Source organism: Notolepis coatsorum (assembly GCF_963971535.1).
Source record: "Notolepis coatsorum genome assembly, chromosome: 3".
Classification (NCBI taxonomy): Eukaryota; Metazoa; Chordata; class Actinopteri; order Aulopiformes; family Paralepididae; genus Notolepis; species Notolepis coatsorum.
The window spans coordinates 178,617,238-178,641,905 of record NC_140167.1 but is presented as its reverse complement, the minus strand read 5'-3'; the positions used below and the strand labels follow the sequence as shown (position 1 = coordinate 178,641,905).

Sequence of the window (24,668 nt, the reverse complement as noted above, 5' to 3'; positions counted from 1 at the left end):
ACAGAAAGGTGAATATGGTATACAGAAAGGTGAATATCTGCCTGCATTTACAATGTTGCTGTCCCTTGCCCGTTTATAATTGAAGTGGACATACATAAATGTGCATGTGTGTTGAAGAGGAAGTAAATACTGCTGAGCATCAGCGGTGAGCACTTACCATACTCTAATGTTGAGCTGACAAAACTGACCAGGTTCTTCCAGATGAGAGCCAGAAGGGGCTCTGTGGAGACACAGGAAGAGGACAAGAAATCATGAGTCACTTTGTCTCACTACAGGGTATCTGCAGGTTTCAACAAGAGCAAAATGTAATACCAATTCCATGACCATGCTACAAAAGATTTTTTTTTAAATGTAATAAAAAAAACACATGGCGACACTGAACTGGCGGCTGCATTTGCGCGCCAATTTCAATTCTCACACCTTCCATATAAGCTCTTGCCAGACCCACCAAGCTCCTGGTAGCCAGTGCCAGGGGTGGGATGATACATCGATCCAGATCGATATATCGATCTATTATCAATAATCAAATAGGATCGATGCAACGTAAAAAGATCAATTCATATTGCGATACTCTTATTTTGAAAATCCGGCGACGTCATATCCGCCCCGCGCCCACTGTTGTGAAACTCTGTGTAGCTCTGTTCAGCAGAGCAGCGCTAGGGAGCCTCTATTTTGTGACCCGATATAAGTCTGTGCAGTTATCCACCCGCAACAGGTCAAATGTATCTAACATGCTTTGCATCGTTGCCATTCTTTTATGCCCACGTCGCGTGGCCAGACCTAAATTAACGTTACATTAGCTGCTTAAGCTAAGAGAGAGAGAAACGGAGAGAGGAGAGGGGAAGGAGGGGCGGGGGTATTCTGTCTGTGTGTGTGTGGGGACTGGGGGAGGGGCATCCTGTGTGTGTGTGTGTGTGTGCGCGCATGTGCGTTTGAAAATACCAGATGAAGTCAGGAGTATTATTATATTGATATTATTTACTGAGGATGGACAGATAATGTTGATATGATCAGCATGCAACATAAAACAATTGTAGGAACGGTTTGGGAGAGGAAGGGGTTTTAGCTTACGTGTTGAGTTCCAAAACATTTTACTTAAAGCTCAATTTATAAAAATGTGGCACTTTACAGTGAACAGGAGGTATATTTGTATTAAAAACAATAGATTCAACGTCAATTGATATTTCCGTAGCCTTTTTTTAGTTGATCTAAATGTGACTGATTGTGTTAAATGGCCACATACCGGTAATATCGTCTCATATCGATCGCAGGCACCTGAATCGAATCAAACCGTATCGTATCGTGGCAGACTTTGTGATATCGGAAAATATCGTATCGTTGTCCAAAGAATCGATATCGTATCGTGATGAAACTGGTGATTCCCACCCCTCGTAGCCACGCAAAAAACAAAGACTTGCATATATAATCTCCCGACAGCCCAAAATATGTAATATGTGTACAAAGGAAATGTAAAGATTTTTGAATACCCATTAACCTCTTAAGGCCTTAAATTGAGAATTATGAATACAATACTTTTTAATACCCAGCAGACACACTGTACTACAAGCACTAAAACTCCCAAACACCACCCCAGTGTTTCAAATGTATTCAAATGACACAAACGCATGCAGACACACATGGCCAGGAAGCAGAGTTAGCTGTTGCAAACCGCTTGGTTCATATAGTCTTTGGCTCTTAGGAGAAAACCAACAGGGCATCCTCCCACTAATGAATGTTAACAAACAATCAACAGCAATTTTTTTTTTATAAAACTGTAGTGTGAAATGTACCTGGAACGTCTTTGCCGGCGGTTATAAAGCCGTCTCTGACGGAGGAGATGAGCACAGGAGCATGCTTGGTGAAGACGGCAGGACCAGAGAGGAAGGGCTGCGTCAGGGGCTCTGGACAGAAAACTATGCGTCACTCATACAGGCCTTGTTCTTATTATACTGTACATCCATGTCATGTGTGGGGATGGTGGAATATATTCTTTACAACACAGCAACTAATTCACACACAGCTATTGTGATTTTAGAATTTCTACCAGTCTATAGACCGTTTCAACTTGACAACATAAATATTCTGAATTGACCCCAGTTTAGTTCCTGTTGCTCCAGTGTTTTCTCATTACAGCAGCTGATGGGGAATAAAGCCAAGCTGTTCCCTAGCAACCAGATTCCAATGAAACGGTCTTTGCGACATCATCATCATCAGAATGTTCAGTTCTAAAAATTTGAAATATCGTACATATTATACAACTGTGACAGACATTTTCCAACACACACATATATAGCCTTCACTCCCAGACATATCCATCTACGCACATTAACCCCCCCTCTCACTCTCTACAAATAGATATGTCTGGGAGTGAAGGCTATCTACACACATCAACCCCCCATCTCACTCTCTACACATAGCCTTCACTCCCAGACATATCCATCTACGCACATTAACCCCCCCTCTCACCCTCTACACATAGCCTTCACTCCCAGACATATCCATCTACGCACATTAACCCCCCCTCTCACTCTACACATAGCCTTCACTCCCAGACATATCCATCTACACACATTACCTCCCCCTCTCACTCTCTCTACACAGCCTTCACTCCCAGACATCCATCTACACACATTACCTCCCCCTCTCACTCTCTACACAGCCTTCACTCCCAGACATATCCATCTACACACATTACCTCCCCCTCTCACTCTCTACACAGCCTTCACTCCCAGACATATCTATCTACACACATTAAGGGCTATTACTGTAACCTCTCTGTGTTGCAACATGTCATTCTGTCAGTAAACTCTATCCTCTTTAATCTATATAATTGCAGTCCATTTACACAAGGTCTGAAAATGTATGGGAAATACTGTAGTTAATAGCTGCCTACATGCCTGTAGTTGTGGAACCGCTTTCAATTTCACATAGTGATATTTGTAGTTATGAAGAATAATTGGCTTTAGAGTGAAATGGCCTAGTTGACCGTCATAATGCCTAGCCGCTGTGGTCGGCCTCTGTGAATAATATCGGGTGAAATGATTCCACATCAAAAGCTTGATTATTGTGCAGCTTTCTATTGTGGTGGTGGAGTTTAGGTGCACTTTAGTCTGTGTGTGTAAATAAGTAATGTTTTGTGGTGTTTTTTATGCTGTGCGTTTATGTGAATGTTGATTAGTGGTAGTTGAGCTATGATTATAATTATGTTTTCATTTTCGGATGTATGGAGGCACTGTATGCTTGATTAAAGTTGTGAATGGAGATGTAGTCATTTCACATGTGATCCAGGGACGTAGCGAGAAGTGGGCTGTAATTGGTCGAGATACGTCACGTGGTGTCAGTGAAACTGTATACAGGAAGTTGCGGGGAATTTGACAGCAGCGAAGGGAGACGATTGAGAACCGGTGAGTGGATGTGTGTAAGCGATTTGTTTTAAGAATGATAGTAGTATTGTGGTAGTTATTGATTGAATGTGTGTCTTGTTTCAAGGTTTGTAACCTGTTGGAGGAAGAATTAAAAGCTTTTTGCAACTGAGTGGCATCCTGTTCATCCCTTCACCCCAGTTGCGGGTGTAAAGCAGCACAGTTACAAACCGCAGGCGGCGGCAGAAGAGTGGCTGAACGCGCCGTCAGATAAGGACAAAACAACCGAGGGATATGAGGTACTCCTGTGTCGTTGTAAATGAAATAACTCGCGCATCAGGCCATACGGGTCAGCGAGCAGGAATGTTCACCTGGTTCAAATGCTAAATACAAGAAGCTAACGCAGCTAAATAAGTGAATGAATGAAAACGGTGTTTGACAGATGTCAGTGCTAACGTCAAATGCGATCAGGAGTAATGCCAAGCTACTGAAATTAGCTATCAAATAGCATACCAACACTAACGTGGACAAACATGAAGGCAGCTAAAGATAAAAGTTATAGCTCATTACTAGCCCTGTGATGGTGCCAATTATATTATTTAGGTATAGATGATTTAGTAGCCCTCTAATGTCAAGACCTTTAGCTTAGTTTGAGTGTACCCGGGTGGCAAGCCGGCGGGAGAAGGTGAAACCTACTCCACTTTGTTTATTTGTATTGTTTTCCATTTTTGGGCGGTATCCCTGGGGGGACCTCTGGTGAGCCTGGTAACGCCGCTGAAGACTAGTTAGGCTAGGATAGTTAGGGAAGAAGCTTCTGAGCTAGTTTAGGCAGCTAGAGAGGGCGGAAGACACAAGGTAGATAAGGAGTTACGGGTACGCTCAATTAGGTTAGGTTATTATTTATTGGGTTATTATCTATCATTACAATTATTTATTTTATGGTCAAATAAATAATAAATAAATAAAAATAAATAAAAATGGATCAATTGAAGAAAGAGAGGGCCAAAGTGAAGGCAGCTTTCACAAGAAAGGCCAACAGCATTTTGCGAATGGCGCCAACTATGCTGCGAGAGGAATTGAAAAGTGAGTGGAAATCCCTTTCTGAGGACGCAGAGAGGCTTCATGCAGCTAATTATGTTTGTGAGGCCTGTCTGATTGATGAAGCAGGCGACATGGAGGCTGTGGATGATAAAGCCAAAGCAGACTTGGAGAGGGTAACCATAGAGTGTGATACAACATTAAAAGAGGTGAAGCAGGCAATCCATTCCAACCTTTGGTCAAAATATGCAGAGACCGAGCTAAAAGCAGCCATTGGACGGGCAGAAAGAAGCTATGAAGGTGCGGGAGAAGTTAACCTGGAAACAATCACCTATGAAAATGGTAAAGAACAAGTCACACTCGTGGAATCTCTCATCACCAAGGCAGGAAGTCTGCTAGCTGTCTGGGAAGGGTGGATCCCTGAAGGCGCTGCGTGCAAGGTTAGTAAGAAGCTGCAAGTGCTGGAGGACAAGAGAATTGACCTCTGGCAAAGGTGGGTAGTTGATTTCGGCAGGGTCCAGAAAGAGCAGGCTGATAGAGCCATTGAAATCAGGCAAAAGGCCACCTCTGACATCGCAGAAGCTGAAAAGGGAGCCGCTGAGGCTGAAAGAAGAGCCGCCGAGACCAGGCTTAAGGCAGCCGAAGTTAGCGCTGGGTCTGAGGAGAGGGCCGCAGAGGCCAGAGAAAAGGCAGCTGGGATTCAGTTGGAAATGGGAGAGGCCGCCGCAGAAGAGCGTGCCGAGCTGGCCAAGGGGCAGCGGAAAGCATGGGAGGAAGCACAGAGTGCTAGCCTGGCGAACCTGGGAGCAGGAGGCTCACAAGCATCAGCCTCACCAAGAGTTCGGCTCCAGCCAATAAAACTACCAAAATTCAACGGTTGCATGCGAGACTTTCACCGTTGGCGAAGAGACTGGGAAAACCTCCAGCGACAGGGAGATCCATCTGGGTCAGCCGAAGTGAAGAAATTCCAGCTCCTAGACAGTGTGGAGGAGAGAGTCGTCAGTGGCGTTAGGCTCTCAAGCTACGACACAGCTCATGACATGTTTGGGGTCCTTGAAAACCGGTTCGGGAATAAGACCACCATCGCAATTCAAATAATTGAAGAGTTGGAGAAGTTGCCGGTGGCAAAAGGTAACCAGCCGAGGAAAACAATAGAGCTCATCCAAGCTGTTGAGAAGGCCCTTACTGACCTGACAGACTTAGGGAGCATTGATGCTATAAAGAATCCACTTGTTATCAAATCTATTGAGAGCAAGCTGCCTGAATGTGAGCTGAGGAGCTGGCTCACCTTTAAAGCTGCACCTGTGAATAATGTCACCCCTGAAGGCCACTTTGACGCTCTCCTACAATTTCTAAAAAACGAAGAAGTAGTCCTTGAGGCATTGGTGCAGCTAAGACCCTCGGAGGTATTAGAGAAGCCAAGCAAGCCAGAGTGGAAGGCGTTCACAAGGGCCACAGGAAAGGATGCGGCTGGAGAAGAATGCAGCGTGTGTGGGGATGAGAAACACGGAGGCAGGATTTTCTTCTGTAAAAAGTTCAAAGCGCTCAGTCTGGCTGAGAAGAGAGACAGTCGAAAAGAATGAAGCCTGCCAGAGATGTTTGGCATCCCATCAGGAGGATGGAGAATGCAGCGACAGGTTCCTCTGCAGGAAAAAGTGCTGCCAAAAGGGAGAGACCTCCGACCACCACTACCTCATGTGCTCTGCGGAAGGGGGGCAGAGAGGAGATGAGAGGAAAAGGGGAAGGCAAAGGGTGGAAACAAGTGGCGCAAACGCGGGAACGCTCTCAGATGAACAACAGAGGGCGCTTGCTAATATCTCCCCCGAAGCAGCAGACCAGATTATAAAGGCATTCACCAACCAAACAACGGTGTCAATGAGTACAAACACTTGGAGTGGTAGTCTCCTTGAAGAGATTGGCCTGAGAGAGCATCCTGTGCTTATGATGATCATGGAGGTCACGACAAACGGAGGGCAAACTATTGGGACCCTGGTAGACCTCGCGTCCGACACTAACTACATAACCCACCAAGCTGCCGAAAGACTCAGACTGAGAGGGGAGAAAATAACATTGGTCGTGCATGGGGTCGGAGGAATGAAGGTGAGAGTCGAGACTGAAAGGTACCTGCTCAAGGTCAGGATGCGCATTTCAGAGGACATGTGGAGTCCCCACCAGATAGTCTGTTATGGCCTGGATGAAATCGCCCGAGCAGGCAAGGTCGTTAGCCCAAAGCAGCTTCAAAAGTTCTTCCCAGAGGTCAAGACAGAGGAGCTGGTCCGGCCAGAGAAGATCGAGCTCTTGATCAGCCACCGGGAGGGTCGGCTTGCTCCACAGCGGATGAAAAGAGTGGGAGACCTGGTGCTGTGGGACGACCCACTAGGGAAGACTGTGGGGGGAGCGCACCCTGATCTGTTTGAGGAGATGGAGATGTCAATTCACAACTCGAGGACTCATTTTGCACGCTCTATGAGAACAAAGGCAGTCAAGGTGGAGGAGATCTCCTGTGAGCTGGTAAACACCAGAAAAGGGGCTCAGGGCCCGGAGCAAGAAAGTGAGGAGGTCAGAAACACAGCCACGACCAGCAAAGAAGTTCTTGAATGGTGGAGGTGGGATAGCATCGGAGCCGCCTGCGAGCCAAAGTGCGGGGGATGTCGGTGCGGGACTTGCCAGCCAGGGGGAAAGGAGATGACTCTAGTAGAAGAAAGGGAACTAGAAAAGATCAAAGAAGGTCTGTCGTATGTGATCACTGACAACCATAGCAACTCACCTCACTGGGATGCAGGATACCCCTGGACAGAAGATCCCGTTTCGCTTCCATACAACAGGAAGGTGGTGGAAGCGACGTTCCTGAGGACCGAAAAGCGCCTCATGAAGGACCCATTATGGAGAACGGCGTATACAGCACAAGTTCATGAGATGGTGGAAAGAGGAGCAGCCATCGAGTTGGAGAAGAACATGATCAGCAGTTGGAGAGGGCCTGTTTGGTACGTGAGTCATCTAATCGCACCAAACCCACATTCTGTCACTACGCCAGTGCGCCTTGTCTGGAACAGCAGCCAGGAGTTCAAAGGGACGAGTATGAACAGCATTCTGCTGAAGGGTCCAGATGTTCTAAATCCCATCCGGGCGGTCCTGCTCAGGTTCAGGACAGGAGAGCATGCGGCCATAGGATATATTAGAAAGATGTATAATTCTGTGTGGTTAAATGAAAGAGAGGTCCACCTTCATCGGTTCCTCTGGAGGGACTCACCAGAGGAAGAGATCAAAGATTTCGCCATCACTCGGGTCAACATCGGAGACAGGCCAGCTGGGTGCATAGCACAGCTGGCTATGAGGGAAACGGCGAGGCTTCCCAAGTTCTCTCACATGGATGAGGAGAGGAGGGTCCTTGAGGAGGACAGCTATGTCGACGATATCCTCACATCCCACAATGACCGAGGGAAGCTGGACAAGATCACGAGAGGAGTGGAAGAGATCCTCACCGCTGGAGGCTTTTCTCTCAAGCCATGGGTTCGGTCCGGTCAAAGTGGGAGGCGTGAAAGAAGTCAGCCCAAACAATCTATTGAGACTCCGAATATGGCGCTCCAAACCCTGGTGTTGCCCAACCAGCTAGGGCAGGAAGACAACAAGGCCCTCGGCGTTGGCTACTATGTTGATAGTGACAGGCTCTTCCTGATGGTCTCGATAAATTTCTCCAAAAGAAAGCAGAAGATGAGGACAGGGGTCGACCTTCTTGAGGGGGAGGTCAGAGAGCAGACGCCAGATCCTCTGACCAGAAGGGAGCTCCTGAGTCAGGTGGCAGGGCTCTATGACCCTATCGGGCTTGCTACCCCGGTCAAAGAGAAAGGGGCCATTCTGGTAAGGAGAGCTTTCCAGGTGGCTGGGGGAGGGGGCTCGAAGAAAGACACGTGGGACCATCCTCTTCCAGCAGACCTCCGAACAGAAGCTATCAAGCTCTTTGAGGAGTACAGTCGACTTCGTCAAGTTGGTTTTGAGAGAAGCCTCACTCCTTCCGGATGGAGAGGGAGGCCGTGGGGTGTGACATTTTCTGATGGAAGTGATGATGCTTTCGGAGCTGTCCTGTATCCGAGGTGGGAGACATCAGCAGGGGTGGACATTCGTCTCGTCGAGTCGAAGGCCAAGCTGACACCCCTTGACCAGAAGGGTGATGTAATCAAAGCAGAGATCTGTGGTGCAGTCTTTGCAGCCAGATTGAAAGGGTTCTGGGAGAGGCAAGGCCGTCTGGAGGTAGAGAAGTGGTTTCACTTTGTAGACAGCCAAACTATACTGGGAGCAATTCAGAGGGAGAGTTACGGGTATCAGACGTTCTTTGCGAACAGGGTTGGGGAGATTCAGAAGGCAGGGCCAGTAGCCGACTGGTGGTGGATCCCAGGGGATCTGAATGTCGCTGACCTTGTCACTCGAGGATGTCCCCCGGAAGACCTGGATGAAGGTTCCAAGTGGCAAAAGGGACCCGAGTTTCTAATAAGGCCTGTGGAAGAGTGGCCCATGAAGTCCGCGGCAGAGGTAGCGGCTAACACCAGAGAGGCTGTGTGTAGGCTCCAGAGGAGGGCGTTCACAGCGGTTCTTACTCGAGCCCAGCTGAAAAAGGCGCCAAGTTCGTCCGAGAAATCTCCGAACGAGGCGGACAAGGCTCCCGGGCTCTCTAAGAAAGGAGAAAAAGAGCCCTCTAGCGAGTCCGGAAGCGAGGAAAAGCTCTGGGGGGCAGCCATCGTCAATCTCGTCAAACCTGAGAAGTTCAGCAGCTTGACCAAGCTCTGTGGAGTGATCAGCTGGGTCCGCCGAGCGGTGAACAAGTGGCTAAACCGAGGAAGAGCCATAGAGAGAGCAGAGTGGGAGGCCAAGCACTCAAAAGAGAAAGAGGGCAAGCCTGTCCTCGACGCATGGGAGCTTGGGGCCGCTCTCCGAGAACTTTGTTTGGCAGCTCAAAAAGGGGTAGCATTCCCTGAGTCAACACTGAACAGGCTCGTGGTAGTCAGGGAGGAGGTGTCAGGGCTTCTGGTGTGCTTTGGAAGGGCCCGGGCAGCGGGGGAGTCAGGAGTGCCTCTGGTTCCCTATAGAGCTTGGGTCAGCACCCTCGTGGCGCGAGAGTCTCATGAAACCAACCATGAGGGAGTCGCTGGCACTATGTTGCGGATGAGGAGGAAGGCTTGGGTGGTTCAGGCTCAGCGGGTTGCAAGGAAGGTTGGGGACTGTTGCGTCTCCTGCCGGAAGACCAGAGCAAAGATGTGCCAGCAGGTTATGGCTGACCTTCCCTCTGAGCGGACTGAGCCGGCTGCCCCATTTGAGTTTACAACTCTGGATCTGTTTGGCCCATACATGGTCAGGGATGTGGTAAAGAAGAGGTCTAGGATGAAAGTCTGGGGTGTGGTGTTCTCTTGTATGGCTTCTAGAGCTATGCACGCCGATATGGTGGAGGGACTGTCCACAGAGAGCTTCATGGGCACTTACCAGAGATTCACAGCGCTCAGAGGACACCCGAAGAAAATCTGGTCAGACCGGGGCACAAACTTTGTTGGAGCTCGGCCTGCACTGAAGGAACTCTATGTTTTCCTAGACAGTCTCGACAAGGATGAAGTAAGGGGAAAGGCTGCCAGACAAGGAACCGAGTGGATCTGGGTGTTCCACCCAGCCGACTCACCTCACAGGAATGGTGCGGCGGAAGCAGCAGTCCGCATTCTCAAGCAAGCGCTGAGTAATGTGGGAGGTGGCGGGGACCTCACAGGACTAGAGTTCCAAACTATGCTCTACATGGCAGCCAACTTATCGAATGAGAGACCGATCGGCGCCAGACTCCAGGTCCAAGATGACGGGGTAGAGGTGATCACCCCCAACACCCTGCTACTGGGAGGGCTGGACCCACAGGGGACTCACGGAGCTACGAGTTCCAGGGCTACCCATTTGTGAGATTGAGAGCAGTCCAGACTGAAGTAAACAAGTTCTGGCAGCGGTGGAGCCAGCTTGCTGGACCAGGCTTGTTTATCAGGCCTAAGTGGCATAGTAAGGCTCGCAATGTGGCAGTCGGAGATCTTGTTTGGCTTGCCGATCAGAACGCGCTAAGGGGTCAGTTCAGACTGGGCCGGGTTGTGGAGGTGGCCCCTGACGTGAATGGGGTCGTCCGTGATGTCAAAGTGAGAACGTGCCCCAGCTGTCCAGTGGCCTCGGGCAAGCGTCCGGAGAAGATCAGCAGCGATCATAGACTCTCTATTGTCCTCAGCAGAGACGTCCGAAGACTCGTGGTGCTCTTACCTGTAGAAGAGCAATAACAGCACCCCATGAGAAGGTTGATCCGAAGATTCCACCGCCAAAGGAGAGCGGTTATTTGTTGTGGTCTCCTTGGGTCTAAAGTCCAGGATACCAAGTGGGAGGTGTGCAGCTTTCTATTGTGGTGGTGGAGTTTAGGTGCACTTTAGTCTGTGTGTGTAAATAAGTAATGTTTTGTGGTGTTTTTTATGCTGTGCGTTTATGTGAATGTTGATTAGTGGTAGTTGAGCTATGATTATAATTATGTTTTCATTTTCGGATGTATGGAGGCACTGTATGCTTGATTAAAGTTGTGAATGGAGATGTAGTCATTTCACATGTGATCCAGGGACGTAGCGAGGAGTGGGCTGTAATTGGTCGAGATACATCACGTCGTGTCAGTGAAACTGTATACAGGAAGTTGCGGGGAATTTGACAGCAGCGAAGGGAGACGATTGAGAACCGGTGAGTGGATGTGTGTAAGCGATTTGTTTTAAGAATGATAGTAGTATTGTGGTAGTTATTGATTGAATGTGTGTCTTGTTTCAAGGTTTGTAACCTGTTGGAGGAAGAATTAAAAGCTTTTTGCAACTGAGTGGCATCCTGTTCATCCCTTCACCCCAGCTGCGGGTGTAAAGCAGCACAATTATACTATAACTCATTTCCAAAGAAGCGAGACACAATAATGTTTCTTACCGAGGCTGAGCAGGAGCTTGTTCCTGGACGCCATGCCGACGACCTCGGGTCCCACCAGGTAGTGGAGCAGCATCTCCAGGCCCAGCAGCTGGGTGGAGGGGTAGGGCTGAGCGGCCAGGACGCTGCTGTTCAGACTCATGTTGGAGATGAGGCTTGTGTTTCCTGGAGGAGGAGGACACGTACGTTACCTTTCGGGTTCGGGTCGTGAATTACATTTGGTCATTTTAGCCGACGCTTTTATCCAAAGCGACTTACAAGTTCTGTACGACAAGTAATCAGGAAGGGTACAACTCTTATCAGCTGAGTAACAATGTTTATCAAAGTGTTGAGTGCTACAGTGTAGGTTAGTTTATTAGGACAAGTGCATGACCGTAAGGTTAGTTAGGGTTAGATATTTTATGCTACTAGAATGCTACTCTAGTACTATGACACAAAGTGATTTACAATGGAATGACCGCATACCATTTTTCAGTAAGGGTGGCCCCAGTGGGAATTGAAGCCCTAACCCTGGCAGCAGGCACATTGGAAGTGGAGGTGTGCGTGTGTTTGTGTGTGTACTGTACCTAACTTTTTATTAGTTTTCCAGTGAATGTAAATATCTGCATCTGGCATAGCCTGTATTAAATCCTTATAAAAACAAAACTAAATAAAATGTTTTATTTAGTTATTCAAATCTGCAAATACTGTATTTGTTTTCTTGGCGCCTTCTAGCAATCTGCGTGGCCGTCTGGTTGGTGTAAAGGTCCAAGCACTCACCTACCACCACGGAGACCGCAGGGGTTCAAGCCTCGGGTCTCATTCATGGGAGTCTATCGCATTCAGCGCTGTGCAGAGTGATACGTCTACCCCCCTCAGAGAAAATAGTTCCAACGTGCGCCAAGCCATTGAGCTACACAGGACCACCAACTAATCCCACGGCAATCCATTCTACCTAAACTACTGCATCATACGAGAGTGGATAGGGTTCATTAATGGCGGTTGGATGTGGATGAGGTACCGGTCTTCGGCGTGGCAGGAGCAACCATGCTGGAGCCTCTAGAAGGAGTCCCTGGGATGGCTGGGTCGGATCCAATAGTGCACTGGAGCAGAGGTACGGCCACCTGCACAGACACACAAAATAATAACGTTATCCTGCAGCATACCAGAAGTACTGGAAGAAGTCAGAGGTGCAGCCTTGTGCACTAGGTCAACACTAAACCTAGTCTGGCTACTAGAATCGCACAAAAACACACAAAGGTTTGAGCTTTGACCTGTTCAAAGTTTGGCGCCAGGTTGGAGCCCAAGCGGACCACCAGGTGCCACCAGACCTCCACCTTCGTGAGCAACAACACCTCCGTCCTCACGTGGATATTGAGAGGCTGCAGGAGCAGCTTCAAGCGCTTGGCACTACACAGGATATCTACAAGACAGACCATAGGACACATGTCACCAAGTAGTACACCATGAGAAGTCAACCCAACATGCAGAGTCTGAGGGGAGGAGTCTGAGGAGAGGTCTGAGGGGGAGGAGTCTGAGCAATGCAGGGGGAGAAGTCTGAGCAACACAGGGGGAGGAGTCTGAGCAACACAGGGGGAGGAGTCTGAGCAACACAGGGGGAGGAGTCTGAGGGAGTAAGTAAAAACCAGTCACCTGGGATGAGGGCAAAGTTGTCTATGAGGCTCTTCCAGGCAATAAAGGCAATTTTCTTGATGTTGGGGGTGGAGCTACGGAAGCCCAGTTCTTCTAACTGCAGCAGGGCATTGATGAAGGGACCTCCTTTATGGAGCATCTGTGCAGAGAAGCAAACATTTGTTTTGCTATTAATGTTGGATAACTTTATTAATCCAAGAGGGGCACATTCACTCACATTCATTAGAAATAGACTGCCTTTATATAAGTTTATCAAAAGTGCTTTACAACTTGTGCCTCACATTCACCCACACACCGACGGCAGAGGCAACCATGCCAGGTGCCAATCTGCTCATCGGGAGCAGTTGGGGATTAAGTGTCTTGCTCATGGACACTTCGACATGCTGCTGGGAGGAGCCAGATTCAAACCGGGAACCATCCGATTACCAGATGTTGCTTCCGTTTCAATAATGAACAATAAGCAGCCGGTCTGACTCACCTTTCCCAGAAGCTTGACAAACAACGGCCAGAGCTTCAGCACGTTGGCCTCGTTCTTGGACTTGAAAAGCTTCTGGAGCTCAGGGATGAGTTTCTGAGGGAACACAAAAACAAAAGCGTGTCAACATTACAAATCAAATCACATGGGAGACCATGAGCACCGTGAACCTAAAGGGGCATCTCGTCACCAACGACAGTAGAATAGGTTGCCATTAGAGATGTTCCGATACCATTTTTTCCTTCACGATCCGATTCCGATACCTAAGCTTTGGGTATCGGCCGATACCGATACTGATCGGATATCAGTGCATACATTAAAAAAAAAAAATTATATTATATAAATTATAAAAAAAAAAATTACAGCTACAGATACTGTTTTATATATACTGTTTTTAGTAATAACTAGAAAGTAATGGTATTTATTCAACAACAACAAATGTGCCGATGGCAGTAGCCGATAAATATCCATCAATTTGTGTTGCGTCAAAAAGGCAAAAAAAAGTTCAGTCAAGCGACCTGCTGACAACGCCGCCCCCACACACACAAGCTACTGCATCAAAGTTACTACTTATGATTAACAAAGGCATTTGTTTTGTGGCATTACCGTTATATTAGTGTTACACATGTTCAACAACATCAGCATATTATTTACCCGAACATAGCAAGTAGCAAGCATTACTCAATTCATAGCTCAGTTCCTTCCGTTGCTCAGAGCCCGTACTGAGTTGTACCCATTCTGCAATCTGTTAATAAAGTTTTCAATCAGACAAATGTATAGAAAAGCTTTGTTTTATTATAACATTTGTTGCAGTAAAATCATTATGCCTCGTTTAGTCATCCTGCGGAGCGCTGGTAATCTACTCGTGGCCAGCGGGGAGCTAACGTTATTAGCGCGTTGGTTTGTTGTTGTTCTCTCGCTGCAGATCAATGGCGGCAATCCCGGAAGTAAAAAACGAATATGTGCTTGCCGATTGGTGGTAACAGCAGAGGCGGGTGCAAGCGGTGTGACGTAATAGGCAGAATCGACTGTCAATCAAAATTGTTCTGTTGCATTGCATTGGTTGAGACAATAGTATCCAGCTGCAGCCCGGCAGACCATACTGGGAGAGAGATAGTGCATTTCTTGATGTTGTGCATTTCTTGATGTTTCCTTTTTTTTTAAGTAAGTAAAGAGGCCTGTTCATATCGGTGAGCACAATTTGTAACACAAAAAGAGAGACGTGTAGCCTTTAATATTTTATTTATTCATTTTATTATTATTATTTTATTTGTTGCCATGGCTAAAATAATAGTCAAGCATAGGGCTAAAACATTTTCATAATATAATTTTTTGTTATTTGGTTATAATAAGGGCTTTTCTATGAATTTGTCTGATTGATTGAAAGCTTTATTTACAGATTGCAGAGTGGGTACAATACAGTACAGCTCAGTGGACCAGAAAAAGACTTCGGCTTTTTTACATAAGGGTCCTCCATTTTCAATTCATCAAAACATTTAGAGACATACAAATATACAGTAGTTTCATAAAAATAAAAATATTACAAAAAAATATATATTAAAAAAAAAAATATATATATATATATATATATATATATATATATATATATATATTACAAATTATTATTTTTTTGCCACAAATATCGGTATCGGCCGATTGTGTTAGTTGAACAATTGGTATCGGTGGCACATTTTCATATCGGTGCATCCCTATCATACGTTGTTGCACTATCCAGGTGCTCCGGTTCAGTTAGCTAGTAGCAGAGGCTCTGACTAGTAGTAACATTATTAACTCTTTCAATGCCATGCCTGGTTTTCCGTTTTACCGCTTGAATGCCACCATCCGCGCCAATGTTAACGTTAATATCGCCTAATCTATGTTTTAAATTATGGCTATGTGTCTAATCTGCCCATCGCATTATCAAATACTATTTTCCAGTCAGTGCTGTGAAGGCAGATTCTTTTTTTATCGCGTCGTTTCCGTTTCAGAGCAGTTAGAAAAGCCCCCGTTTTGATATAAAAACAGCTCATTCTGGAGCATTCTATGAAAATCGTCTTTTAGTGGAATATTCCACAACGTTGATATTCGTCTGCCTTTTTATGAATCGTTTTCAAATAAACGCTAGATGATCAATATTATACGTGCACGCACGCACATTACGGCCGCGCACTGATAATCGCCCCGTTGATTTCCTCTCGGACTTTTACAATGAAACCGAAAGAAGACATTTCACAAAACAGCTTATAACTTCATCAAACTTACTCCGATTATCCTACCACTGATAACACAGAGTCCTTACCTGACATCAGATGGTATCCAACTGGTATATTCCAATTCCTGATCACCATTCGAAAAAATCGATAAGTGTATGGATCCAACGCGACACAGTAGATCTCTATGATCCGCGGGGATCTGAGGCTCAAGAATTAACTGTGGTAACCGCGGCTGGATCAGTGAACTGGAAAATGTGGAGTACCGAATTTTTTTCCCCATTCATTTTCATTGAGTCCATTCCAAAATCACTTATGTCATCTGGGAGACGACAGGGGGCGCTTTTTTCCACAGTGATCGTCGGCGCCCCTCGGCTATACTCGGGTAGGCTCGGGTGATGCAATAATTTTTCAGATCGAAAAAAAAAATAAATAAAAAAAAAATCAGAGAAATCTCGTGAGTGGCTAGCAACCACCTATAAAAAAACACGAGAAATCTCGTGAGTGGCACTGAAAGAGTTAATGCACAATAAATATTCAACATTCTCTTTTGAGACTCCGCCTCAGACTCTTATCCTTTGGCACTAAAAGCTAAACATTGTCACCGGCAGTGATGCCACAGATTACTTGTAAAAGTAATCCGATTACTGATTACTGATTACTCCTTTAAAAAGTAATCCAAGTTACTTTACTGATTACTTGATTATCAGAGTAACTTAGTTACTTTGAAAGTAACTAGGTTACGAAGTCGTCGTCGTTCCCCCAACAGTTTTTTTTAAACGCTTTATTGAAAGTGCATAAATTGTTTTTAACTTGTTTCTCTGCACATAACGTAAATTGTTAAACTAGTGCTTCAGCTTCTGTACCATCAAGTATGGTAAAGCAACAGTCTATGATGCTCACAGCATTAGAGCAGCCAGCCAGTGGTTTTACAAAACCAGTGTATCCATTCACATCTAACAAATGCAGGCTGAACTATTCAATTATATCAACTGTAACTATTAAATTGTTTTTATAAATGTCTCTCTATAAACATACAATCAGTCTCTCTTTAACATGTAAATTAACTGTAAATCTGGCAAATAAGAGCTTTTGCTCTGCCACCATCAAATATACATTAATCAATAGGGAAAGAAACAATCTCTCTCTTTTGCTGTTTGGCTGGCCTCCGAGTCCTCCTGTACCTAGTCGAAGCGTCGGCTAGTGTTGTGATTCCAGATGCTTTCAATGCAATTGGATGTGCTGTTTTTAGCGGTAGACAGTAACTGAGGCTACGTTTAGACGAGCGTTTTGGGGTGGAAGTCTGAACAGAAACCGCAAAAGTCTTCTTGCGGTTTCACTTCGTTTAGACAAGCGTTTTGGGGTGGAATTCTCAGACGAATGCAGACGAGGCTGTAACAACGGAGCCCTGCTGTCACACGATTGGCGCATATGTCACATGACGTGCTGTGAAGACCCGCCCTACTCTGCCTCTGATTCGCAGACTGTGGATGGGGAATGTGATTGGGCCAAAGCAGAGTCACTCACAGACAGAGAGTCCAGTCACGCCACGGGACACATTCTTGTGTAACCCTTTCACTGCCACACCACGTCACTCCCAAATAAGAAAAACAGCTCAAAATGTATTTTTGACTGTCGAAAACGAAATAAAATACTGCATTCCGCCTGCATTATGAATTTATGATGAGATAGTAACGAAATAGTAACGCACAGCCACTTGGACAAGTAACTGCAATCAGATTACTGGCTTTTAAAGATTAACGCGTTAGATTACTATTTTCGGGGAAAAGTAATCAGATTACAATAACGCGTTACTTAGTAACGCGTTACCGGCATCACTGGTCACCGGTATGGCTGTCCGCAAGATGTCATTAATTGTGTGCAAGAGGTCGATCAGTGACGACGTTAGCGTGAGCTAGGTTAGCCTGTCACCGGTATGGCTGTCCGCAACATGTCATTAATTGTGTGCGAGAGGTCGATCAGTGACGACGTTAGCGTGAGCTAGGTTAGCCAGTTAGCGTGAGCTAGATGGAAAGACAATGTAACGTTACTGGTGAAAAAGTGATTTACCTTGGAATACTCCTTTGCCAACTTGCTGTACTTTGCTTGCAGGTCTGCAGCCATTATTGCTGGATTATGAATAGCCCCAACTTTAGCAAAGGTAACGTTAAAGCTAAAACTAGCTTTTCGGTTAGCTCTTCAGCTAATGCTAACAACACCAGCAACGAACACATCAGAGCTTCCCGTCAACACCGCTCTGTCGGGACGATGGCATTTAAGAAAGTATCTGCTGTTAAAATGACAAACAGCATTGACACTTTAATTCCCGGTCGATTAATCATTTTGTATAATGCTCACTCTCAGCAGGAGGATACCGCACGTGTTGTTGATAAATTACGTGATATGGGATCAGAGACTAGACTTTCGGCGTACTCGCCGATACCGATAACAGCATTTTAGGCTGTATCGGAGGCATTTCCGATACTGGTATCGGAACAACTCTAGTTGCCATATGAAATTACTCAAGCAACAAGCAAAGAAAGCTTTAAAAAAGTTAAAAGGTTACTTTTGGGTACAGGCACAATGCTCGATATAACATTTTACTAGTCATTTTTTTATATTTTGGTATAATGCTAATGTAATGGGTTGGGTTGGATGGGTGTGGGGGGTGAATTATGTTTGATTATGTTATGTATATTGTTTTGTATGTTTGTTATTGTTGTTTTAATTTTTTATGTTGTTAGTATTTATTGTTTTGTGTGAACCCCAGGAAGAGTAGCTGTTGCCATTTGTAACAGCTAATAGGGATCAAAATAAAACGTAAACGAGACACTCACCGAGGACATCATGGGTTCAATGATGGCCGCGACGTCCGTCTGTTTCTCTAGCAGAAGAGGGAGGCCCAACTCCATGGCCGCGGCGGCCCGTAAGCGCACCTTGGTGGCCGAGTGGACCACCAGGGGTATGACGAGCTTGGCCCACTGTACCACGCCGTCGCCCATCTGGGCCGGAGCCTGCTCCAGCAACCTACCGAGACAGGAAGACGTTAAGTAATGTCATTTTACAACACGTTTTTCCTGCTACAGTACGTCAGGATGAGAATACAGCTCTTCAGTTTAGGTCTATATCTTATATACAGTTATCTTTTTTTATTATTATTCCAGTCCTACAGAATAATATGAATAATTAGTGGAACATAGTCTTTCTCAAGGGTAAGCAATGCAAAGTGAATATGGTAGTGAATATCCACACCTTTTCTAAACGTTCATGATTTATTTTGCGTTTTTCCAGCCTATTAAACCCTTAGGAGTCGACAGGGCTTATTGCACCCGTGGGCGGAGAACAAAAGGATTTAAATCTCACAAATGCTCAGGAAGTCCCGTTTTTCAGAAATCTGTAAAAATAGAACAAAGACAATTTCGAGTGCATATAGTGTAATCTATATGTATCCTTACTTGCTAAACATAATACGACTTGTAAATATGTTTAATTCTTGCTAAATTGTATAGTTCTAAATTGTATAGTTCTAAATGATCCCTGTATTCCCCGAACTACAACGCGTCACGTACATGCACGCGCGCACACACAAACAGCGCATAGGTGTTAATCACCGAGTGATCCAATATGCATATTCTTCAGCGCGAGAGGGGGGGGGGGGGGGGGTTGTGTTTCTCATTGTCTGTCGTTGATAATATAATCTGAAGAGGTCCTGCATTATTATTATTATCATTCTCGAGAATACACGCGGACCCGACGGAACGTTAACTTATGAATTAAAAGTAGTCCAACATGCTTTTCATCCTCGCCCGTGTATATACCCACGTCGCGCTAAAACAACATAACTACTGTATGGCAGAGACAGAGTGCGTGTGTGTACGAGTTACGAGTTATCTCGCAGTTCATTCAAGCGCGCATCACGGTGATGACCGCTCTCTATCTAGAGTAGAAAGGTGCGCTCAGTAGGCTTATGGCGGCACACAATGTGATATGCTACAGTGTAGGTTAGTACATTCTGGAACGTTGTGTTGTCATAGTAGTGATGTCATAGCAGAACCTTCCAGACCTGCACTCATTGTATAATATTACTATACAACAATATACTATTACTGCCAAGCAATGTGTGTGTGTGTGTGTCTATCTATATCTCCCTATCTCCCTCTCTCTCCCTCCATCTCTCCTCTGTATCTCCCTCTTTCTTTCTCTTCCTCTATATCCCTCTCTCTCCCCCTCTATCTCTTTCTTTCTCTCCCTATATATCCTCTCTCTCTCCTTATCTCCCCTTTTCTCCCCCTCTCTCTCCCTCTCTCACTTTCTCTGAACTGCACAAGGAAGCCTCATACAAAGGACATAAACAATGAGTGCAATCAGAAAATTATGAAGAACAGTCAGGTACAGGTCGTTCTCTTTCTCTTTCTCTCTCTCTCTAAAATACACTATAAACACAGTAAAATCATGGTAATTGTGCATATGTTGGGTATTGTATGGATACAATACCCAACTATGTAGTGGCCGCTTGTCGCTAGGCTAGGCCTCCTGCTGGGTCCATTCACTGGAATAACAAAGGAACGACTGGGCCTTTGCTCCAGGTGTGAAATGGTTCTAGTGACAATTATCACATTGAATTCTGGGAGTGTAGTTCTCTCATCAGATAGCTGAATGAACTCGGATCCTGTTCAAGTCCATCCTGAAAAGTAGTTAGGATTTTACCAGAATGTTTGATAGGACATGGATTGAAAACTATCGTCTCAAATTTGACAATTGATGGCTTATTTTGAAGGTATGAATCTGTAATTTTACATTATGTAACAAAAAAAAAGAGAATATTCTGAGGAAGAGAAGCGCTTCAGCTAGACTCCAGAGGGTTAAAACTAGAAATTGGCCAAATAATTCCACGTCGTTTCTTGACTAGGGAAGGGGATCCATCCATCGTCATTAGGCACGGAGTCAATGGCTGCCGGGCAAAACTCAGGAAATACAGCCAGGCCGTTCTCTACCGCCGTTGTCCGTCTCCATTCAGCCTCCATTCCTCAAAAGATATGGCTTGTTTTCGTGGTTTATAAAAAAGTGAATTGCGTATGTAAATACCTATATCCAGGGCTTTCCCTAAACTGGAGTTTAAAGGTGGCTATGGCCTGTGTGTTAAAACACATGCCCGGCTCAGGGCCACATTCCTTAAAGGGGAACTCCAACATTTTGGGAAATTAGCTTATTTAACATCTTCCCTGGAGTTAGACAAGAAGATACATACCTTTTTTGTCTCTGTGCATGCATTTTAGCTTTGGGAATAGACGCTCCGTTAGCATAGCTTAGCTTCATCACTGGAAGTGAGGCAGGACAGTAGCCTTACAGTGCCTTACAGTGTATTGCAAGGTCTGACATTGACCAAACTTGATATGCATGACCTTGGTGGGCTCTAGGTCAACTCCTGAAAAGGGGGTCAATGTCAGACTTTGCAATCAAAAGTTAGGGGGCTAATAACCCTTGCCATAATTTCAGTGCGCCCCCTAACTTTTGATTGCAAGGTCTGACATTGACCCCCTTTTCAGGAGTTGACCTAGAGCCCACCAAGGTCATGCATATCAAATTTGGTCAATGTCAGACCTTGCAATACACTGTAAGGCACTGTAAGGCTACTGTCCTGCCTCACTTCCAGTGATGAAGCTAAGCTATGCTAACGGAGCGTCTATTCCCAAAGCTAAAATGCACGCACAGAGACAAAAAAGGTATGTATCTTCTTGTCTAACTCCAGGGAAGATGTTAAATAAGCTAATTTCCCAAAATGGTGGAGTTCCCCTTTAAAGAGATAATGTTCAGTAGACAGAGCAGTCGGGGAAGACTGAGGGGAACACTCAAGCAGGGGTTACACAGTGTTTTTGTGCTCGTTTTTATACGTTTTTGAATACGTTTCATGTCCCTTTTACACAGAAATGCGTTTTTTGGCGTTTTTTGGTGGATACGGCTGAAACGCTAAATTGTGTTTGCGTTTTGGAGAATCCCTAAAAAACGCGCCGACAACAGCCGTGTAGCCTTCACAGAGCCGTTGTTGCGAAAACGCCCATGCGCAGTAGATACCATCTGCGTGCCCTCCGGTGACAACAGAGTTTGTGTGTGTGGGTGTGTGTGTGTTTGGGACAGAGCTCCCAGCTCCGTGTCCCTGTGTCCCAAATAGCTGCAGCTACCATGTGTTGTCAAGTTATTGTTATAAGGACCCCAGTCCAAGCTACAACAGTCTGCATTCCCTTAACAATTGTTTGTATTGAGCCGTATTGTATTGTACCCATTATGCAATATGTTAAATAAAGTTTACATCCATTCATTCTGCTAGCATTACCACTGGCTAACATGAGCTAGCATTAGCTATCAGACCCTGTTAGCTCAAAGCTCCTCTTTCAACTTAACAAGCATTAAACAAAATGGCCCAGTCATCTATTCACCTTTGTTTAATACACACAGCGTTGTCTCTAATGTTATCTAACTACTGATAGCTCCCGATATCATATGGTGCTGGCTAACTAGCGTGAGCTAACGTTAGCTTCTAGCCACAATGCTATACTGTTATAATGGCATACTCCATTGACGTTAGCATGCAGCTAACAATGTAGCTACCGATCTTTTTTTAGACTAAACTATCCGCTCTTGGTGGTCACTTGTGTTGATGTTAGTTTTGTTTCATCAACAAATGACAGGCAGAACACAGTGAATGTATCCGTTTTGTTTATTGCACTTTTATTAGGCTTTGCTGAAAAAGAATTGCTGCATTGGGTAAATATGCAAGATGGTGGCGCTCATAGGCACCTTGTTGACATTTTCTTTTGCAGGAACTTCCAGGAAGTGTATTGGCACATTCAAGTTCTGATTGGTTGAAATTGCCTTCATGTTCGCCACCTACTGCCACCTACTGCTTTGGCAGTGTACTACATCACTCAGGGCTGTACAGTGCGACGAGATGGTCGCGAATTGCCCCTTTAATTGGCCGTTGCGATTGGTAAATATTATCTGGGGGCGGGCTTGCGAGTAGTGCTTTCAAGCCTTGCATTCGCATTTCACTCCTAAATTATCCAAGGCGTGTGATGACGCGATGCCGTCACTCACGCGAGCTGAGCAGTGAGCACTCAGCAGGTATGATCAGCGGGAACAATCGACTGAGCACTCACTCTGATAGACTGGCTGATTTAGCTATGAAGAAAAGTAAAGTTAGTATTGCTTCATATTTGACGCGTTTGACCTCCTATAGTGAGCCGAACTGAACTCAAGACACACTGAGAGAGCTGCGGCGTCTGCTGCGCCTCCTCCTCCAGCGCACCCGTGGCTGTTGTAAACACTAGTCTCTAGTGGGACACTGGGACGTCACCTCGGTGAGCCTGCCAGCCGCTAGCTACTGATATCAACAAATGCTCCAGCAAGTCTATAGTAGTGCATGATAGCTCGCGTTAGCTTACTGTTCAAAACGAAACGTCCCATTAAACTAAATAGTTCAGATAGCTCCTGATATCAATGTCTTATAACACTGACTCGATGCGTATTCGAGCTGAGGGCACGCTGAATATAGTCAATAGGGTCCAGCTGCAGCGCCGGAGAATCCTGGCTGTAGCTGGAGGCTACAGTATAGGGTCCAGCTGCACCTCCGGAGAATCCTGGCCGTAGCTGGAGGCTACTCGAGTACACACAGACAGTGGAGCTGGTTGCATATAGCGAGCATTTTGACTAGTTGCGTGGTGGCGATGTCTCGCAGATAATACAACTACAAGTATGATTATATAATATATATATTTTATTAAAAAGAAATTATATAAAATAATTTTTTTCTATTTTTTTTAATCAAAAACAATCGATATAAATAATGGTAAAATTGTTATTTAAAAATGTGCCCCTAAAAAATATTTTTTGCCCCTAAATTTCTCATTTAGGGGCAAGTGTGCCCCTAGTGAAAAAGCTTAGCGTACAGCCCTGTCACTGTGCCCAGGTGACAAAAACGAAAGTGTGACTCAAGGCTGCCACGTTGCGGCGAAATTCATCAGACAATGAAACGAAAATGAAACGAAAGGTGTAACCGCCGCCTCAGTCCACAGAGAGAGCTGTTGATTCTTCCAAGGAGTTCAGTTGGGGTCTGAGCAGCGAGAACAGAGCACAAGCTGGTAGAGGACGGGCAACCCCCTGCTGGGGGGGGGGGGGGGGGGGGGGGGGGAAATGGAGCACATGGCCGAGGATAGCGAGACAGATAGATGGATATTTTCTTAGCTTTCCTTAGACCTCGAAAGACTTTCAATTAGTTTTATGTAGTGACATGCCTTCCACAATCAGATCAGATTGTAGTAAAGAAAGTATTATATGCAGCATAGACTATATAATCGTTTGAGTTACTAGGTTTAGTGTATGCGTCTCATTGCAGATATCTAATGGAAGTAGTGGGCAGCCCTAACATCGCAGGGCTCGATCCGACTGCTGGACAAGGGCTGAAAGCCTGGTGCTTCTACTACTAGATCTGCTCATTGCACCGTTGTGTTCACTTTAAACTTTTATTTGTACATATTCGCCCCATAAAACGAATATCCAAATTAACAGTTATGAATATCCGCTTAATTTAAAATACCGTAATTTTCTGACTATAAGCCGCACCTTTTCCCCCCATTTTTCGACCCTGTGGCTTATATAACGGTGCGGCTTATATGTGACTCGACGTGACCAAACCCGAAAATGTAAAAATCGAAATATTGCTTTTTTGACTGCATTGAAATGTTATTTATCTGTTCCCTTATTTGCTAAACTTAATACAACTTGTAAATTAGTTAATTCTTGTTATTTGTCCAACAGTATTGTGTCCCAATGATGGTAGGAAGACTGTAATTAAACATTAAAACACCTGCGGCTTATAGTCCAGTGCGGCTTATATATGTACACATCATTCAATTTAGCTGCTGCGGCTTATATTCAGGTGCGGCTTATAGTGCGAAAATTACGGTAAGTGGTTAGCCGGCAAAGCGGTTATCTGTGCAC

At 45.4% G+C, this 24,668-nt stretch overlaps 1 protein-coding gene across 2 annotated transcripts in view; it reads right to left on the bottom strand.

Annotated features, from left to right (window-relative positions):
• Positions 1-24,668, bottom strand: part of rif1 (replication timing regulatory factor 1) — an 89,428-nt gene that overhangs the window by 40,941 nt on the left and 23,819 nt on the right. For both annotated transcript variants that reach the window (XM_084310221.1, XM_084310222.1), the window contains exons 7-14: positions 18,512-18,701; positions 13,468-13,560; positions 12,990-13,128; positions 12,611-12,759; positions 12,358-12,460; positions 11,361-11,522; positions 1,791-1,901; positions 158-220 (exon numbers count right to left, since the gene is read on the bottom strand). In XM_084310221.1, the coding sequence (XP_084166347.1) occupies positions 158-220; positions 1,791-1,901; positions 11,361-11,522; positions 12,358-12,460; positions 12,611-12,759; positions 12,990-13,128; positions 13,468-13,560; positions 18,512-18,701 (1,010 nt within the window). The remainder of the gene's footprint in view (positions 1-157; positions 221-1,790; positions 1,902-11,360; positions 11,523-12,357; positions 12,461-12,610; positions 12,760-12,989; positions 13,129-13,467; positions 13,561-18,511; positions 18,702-24,668) is intronic.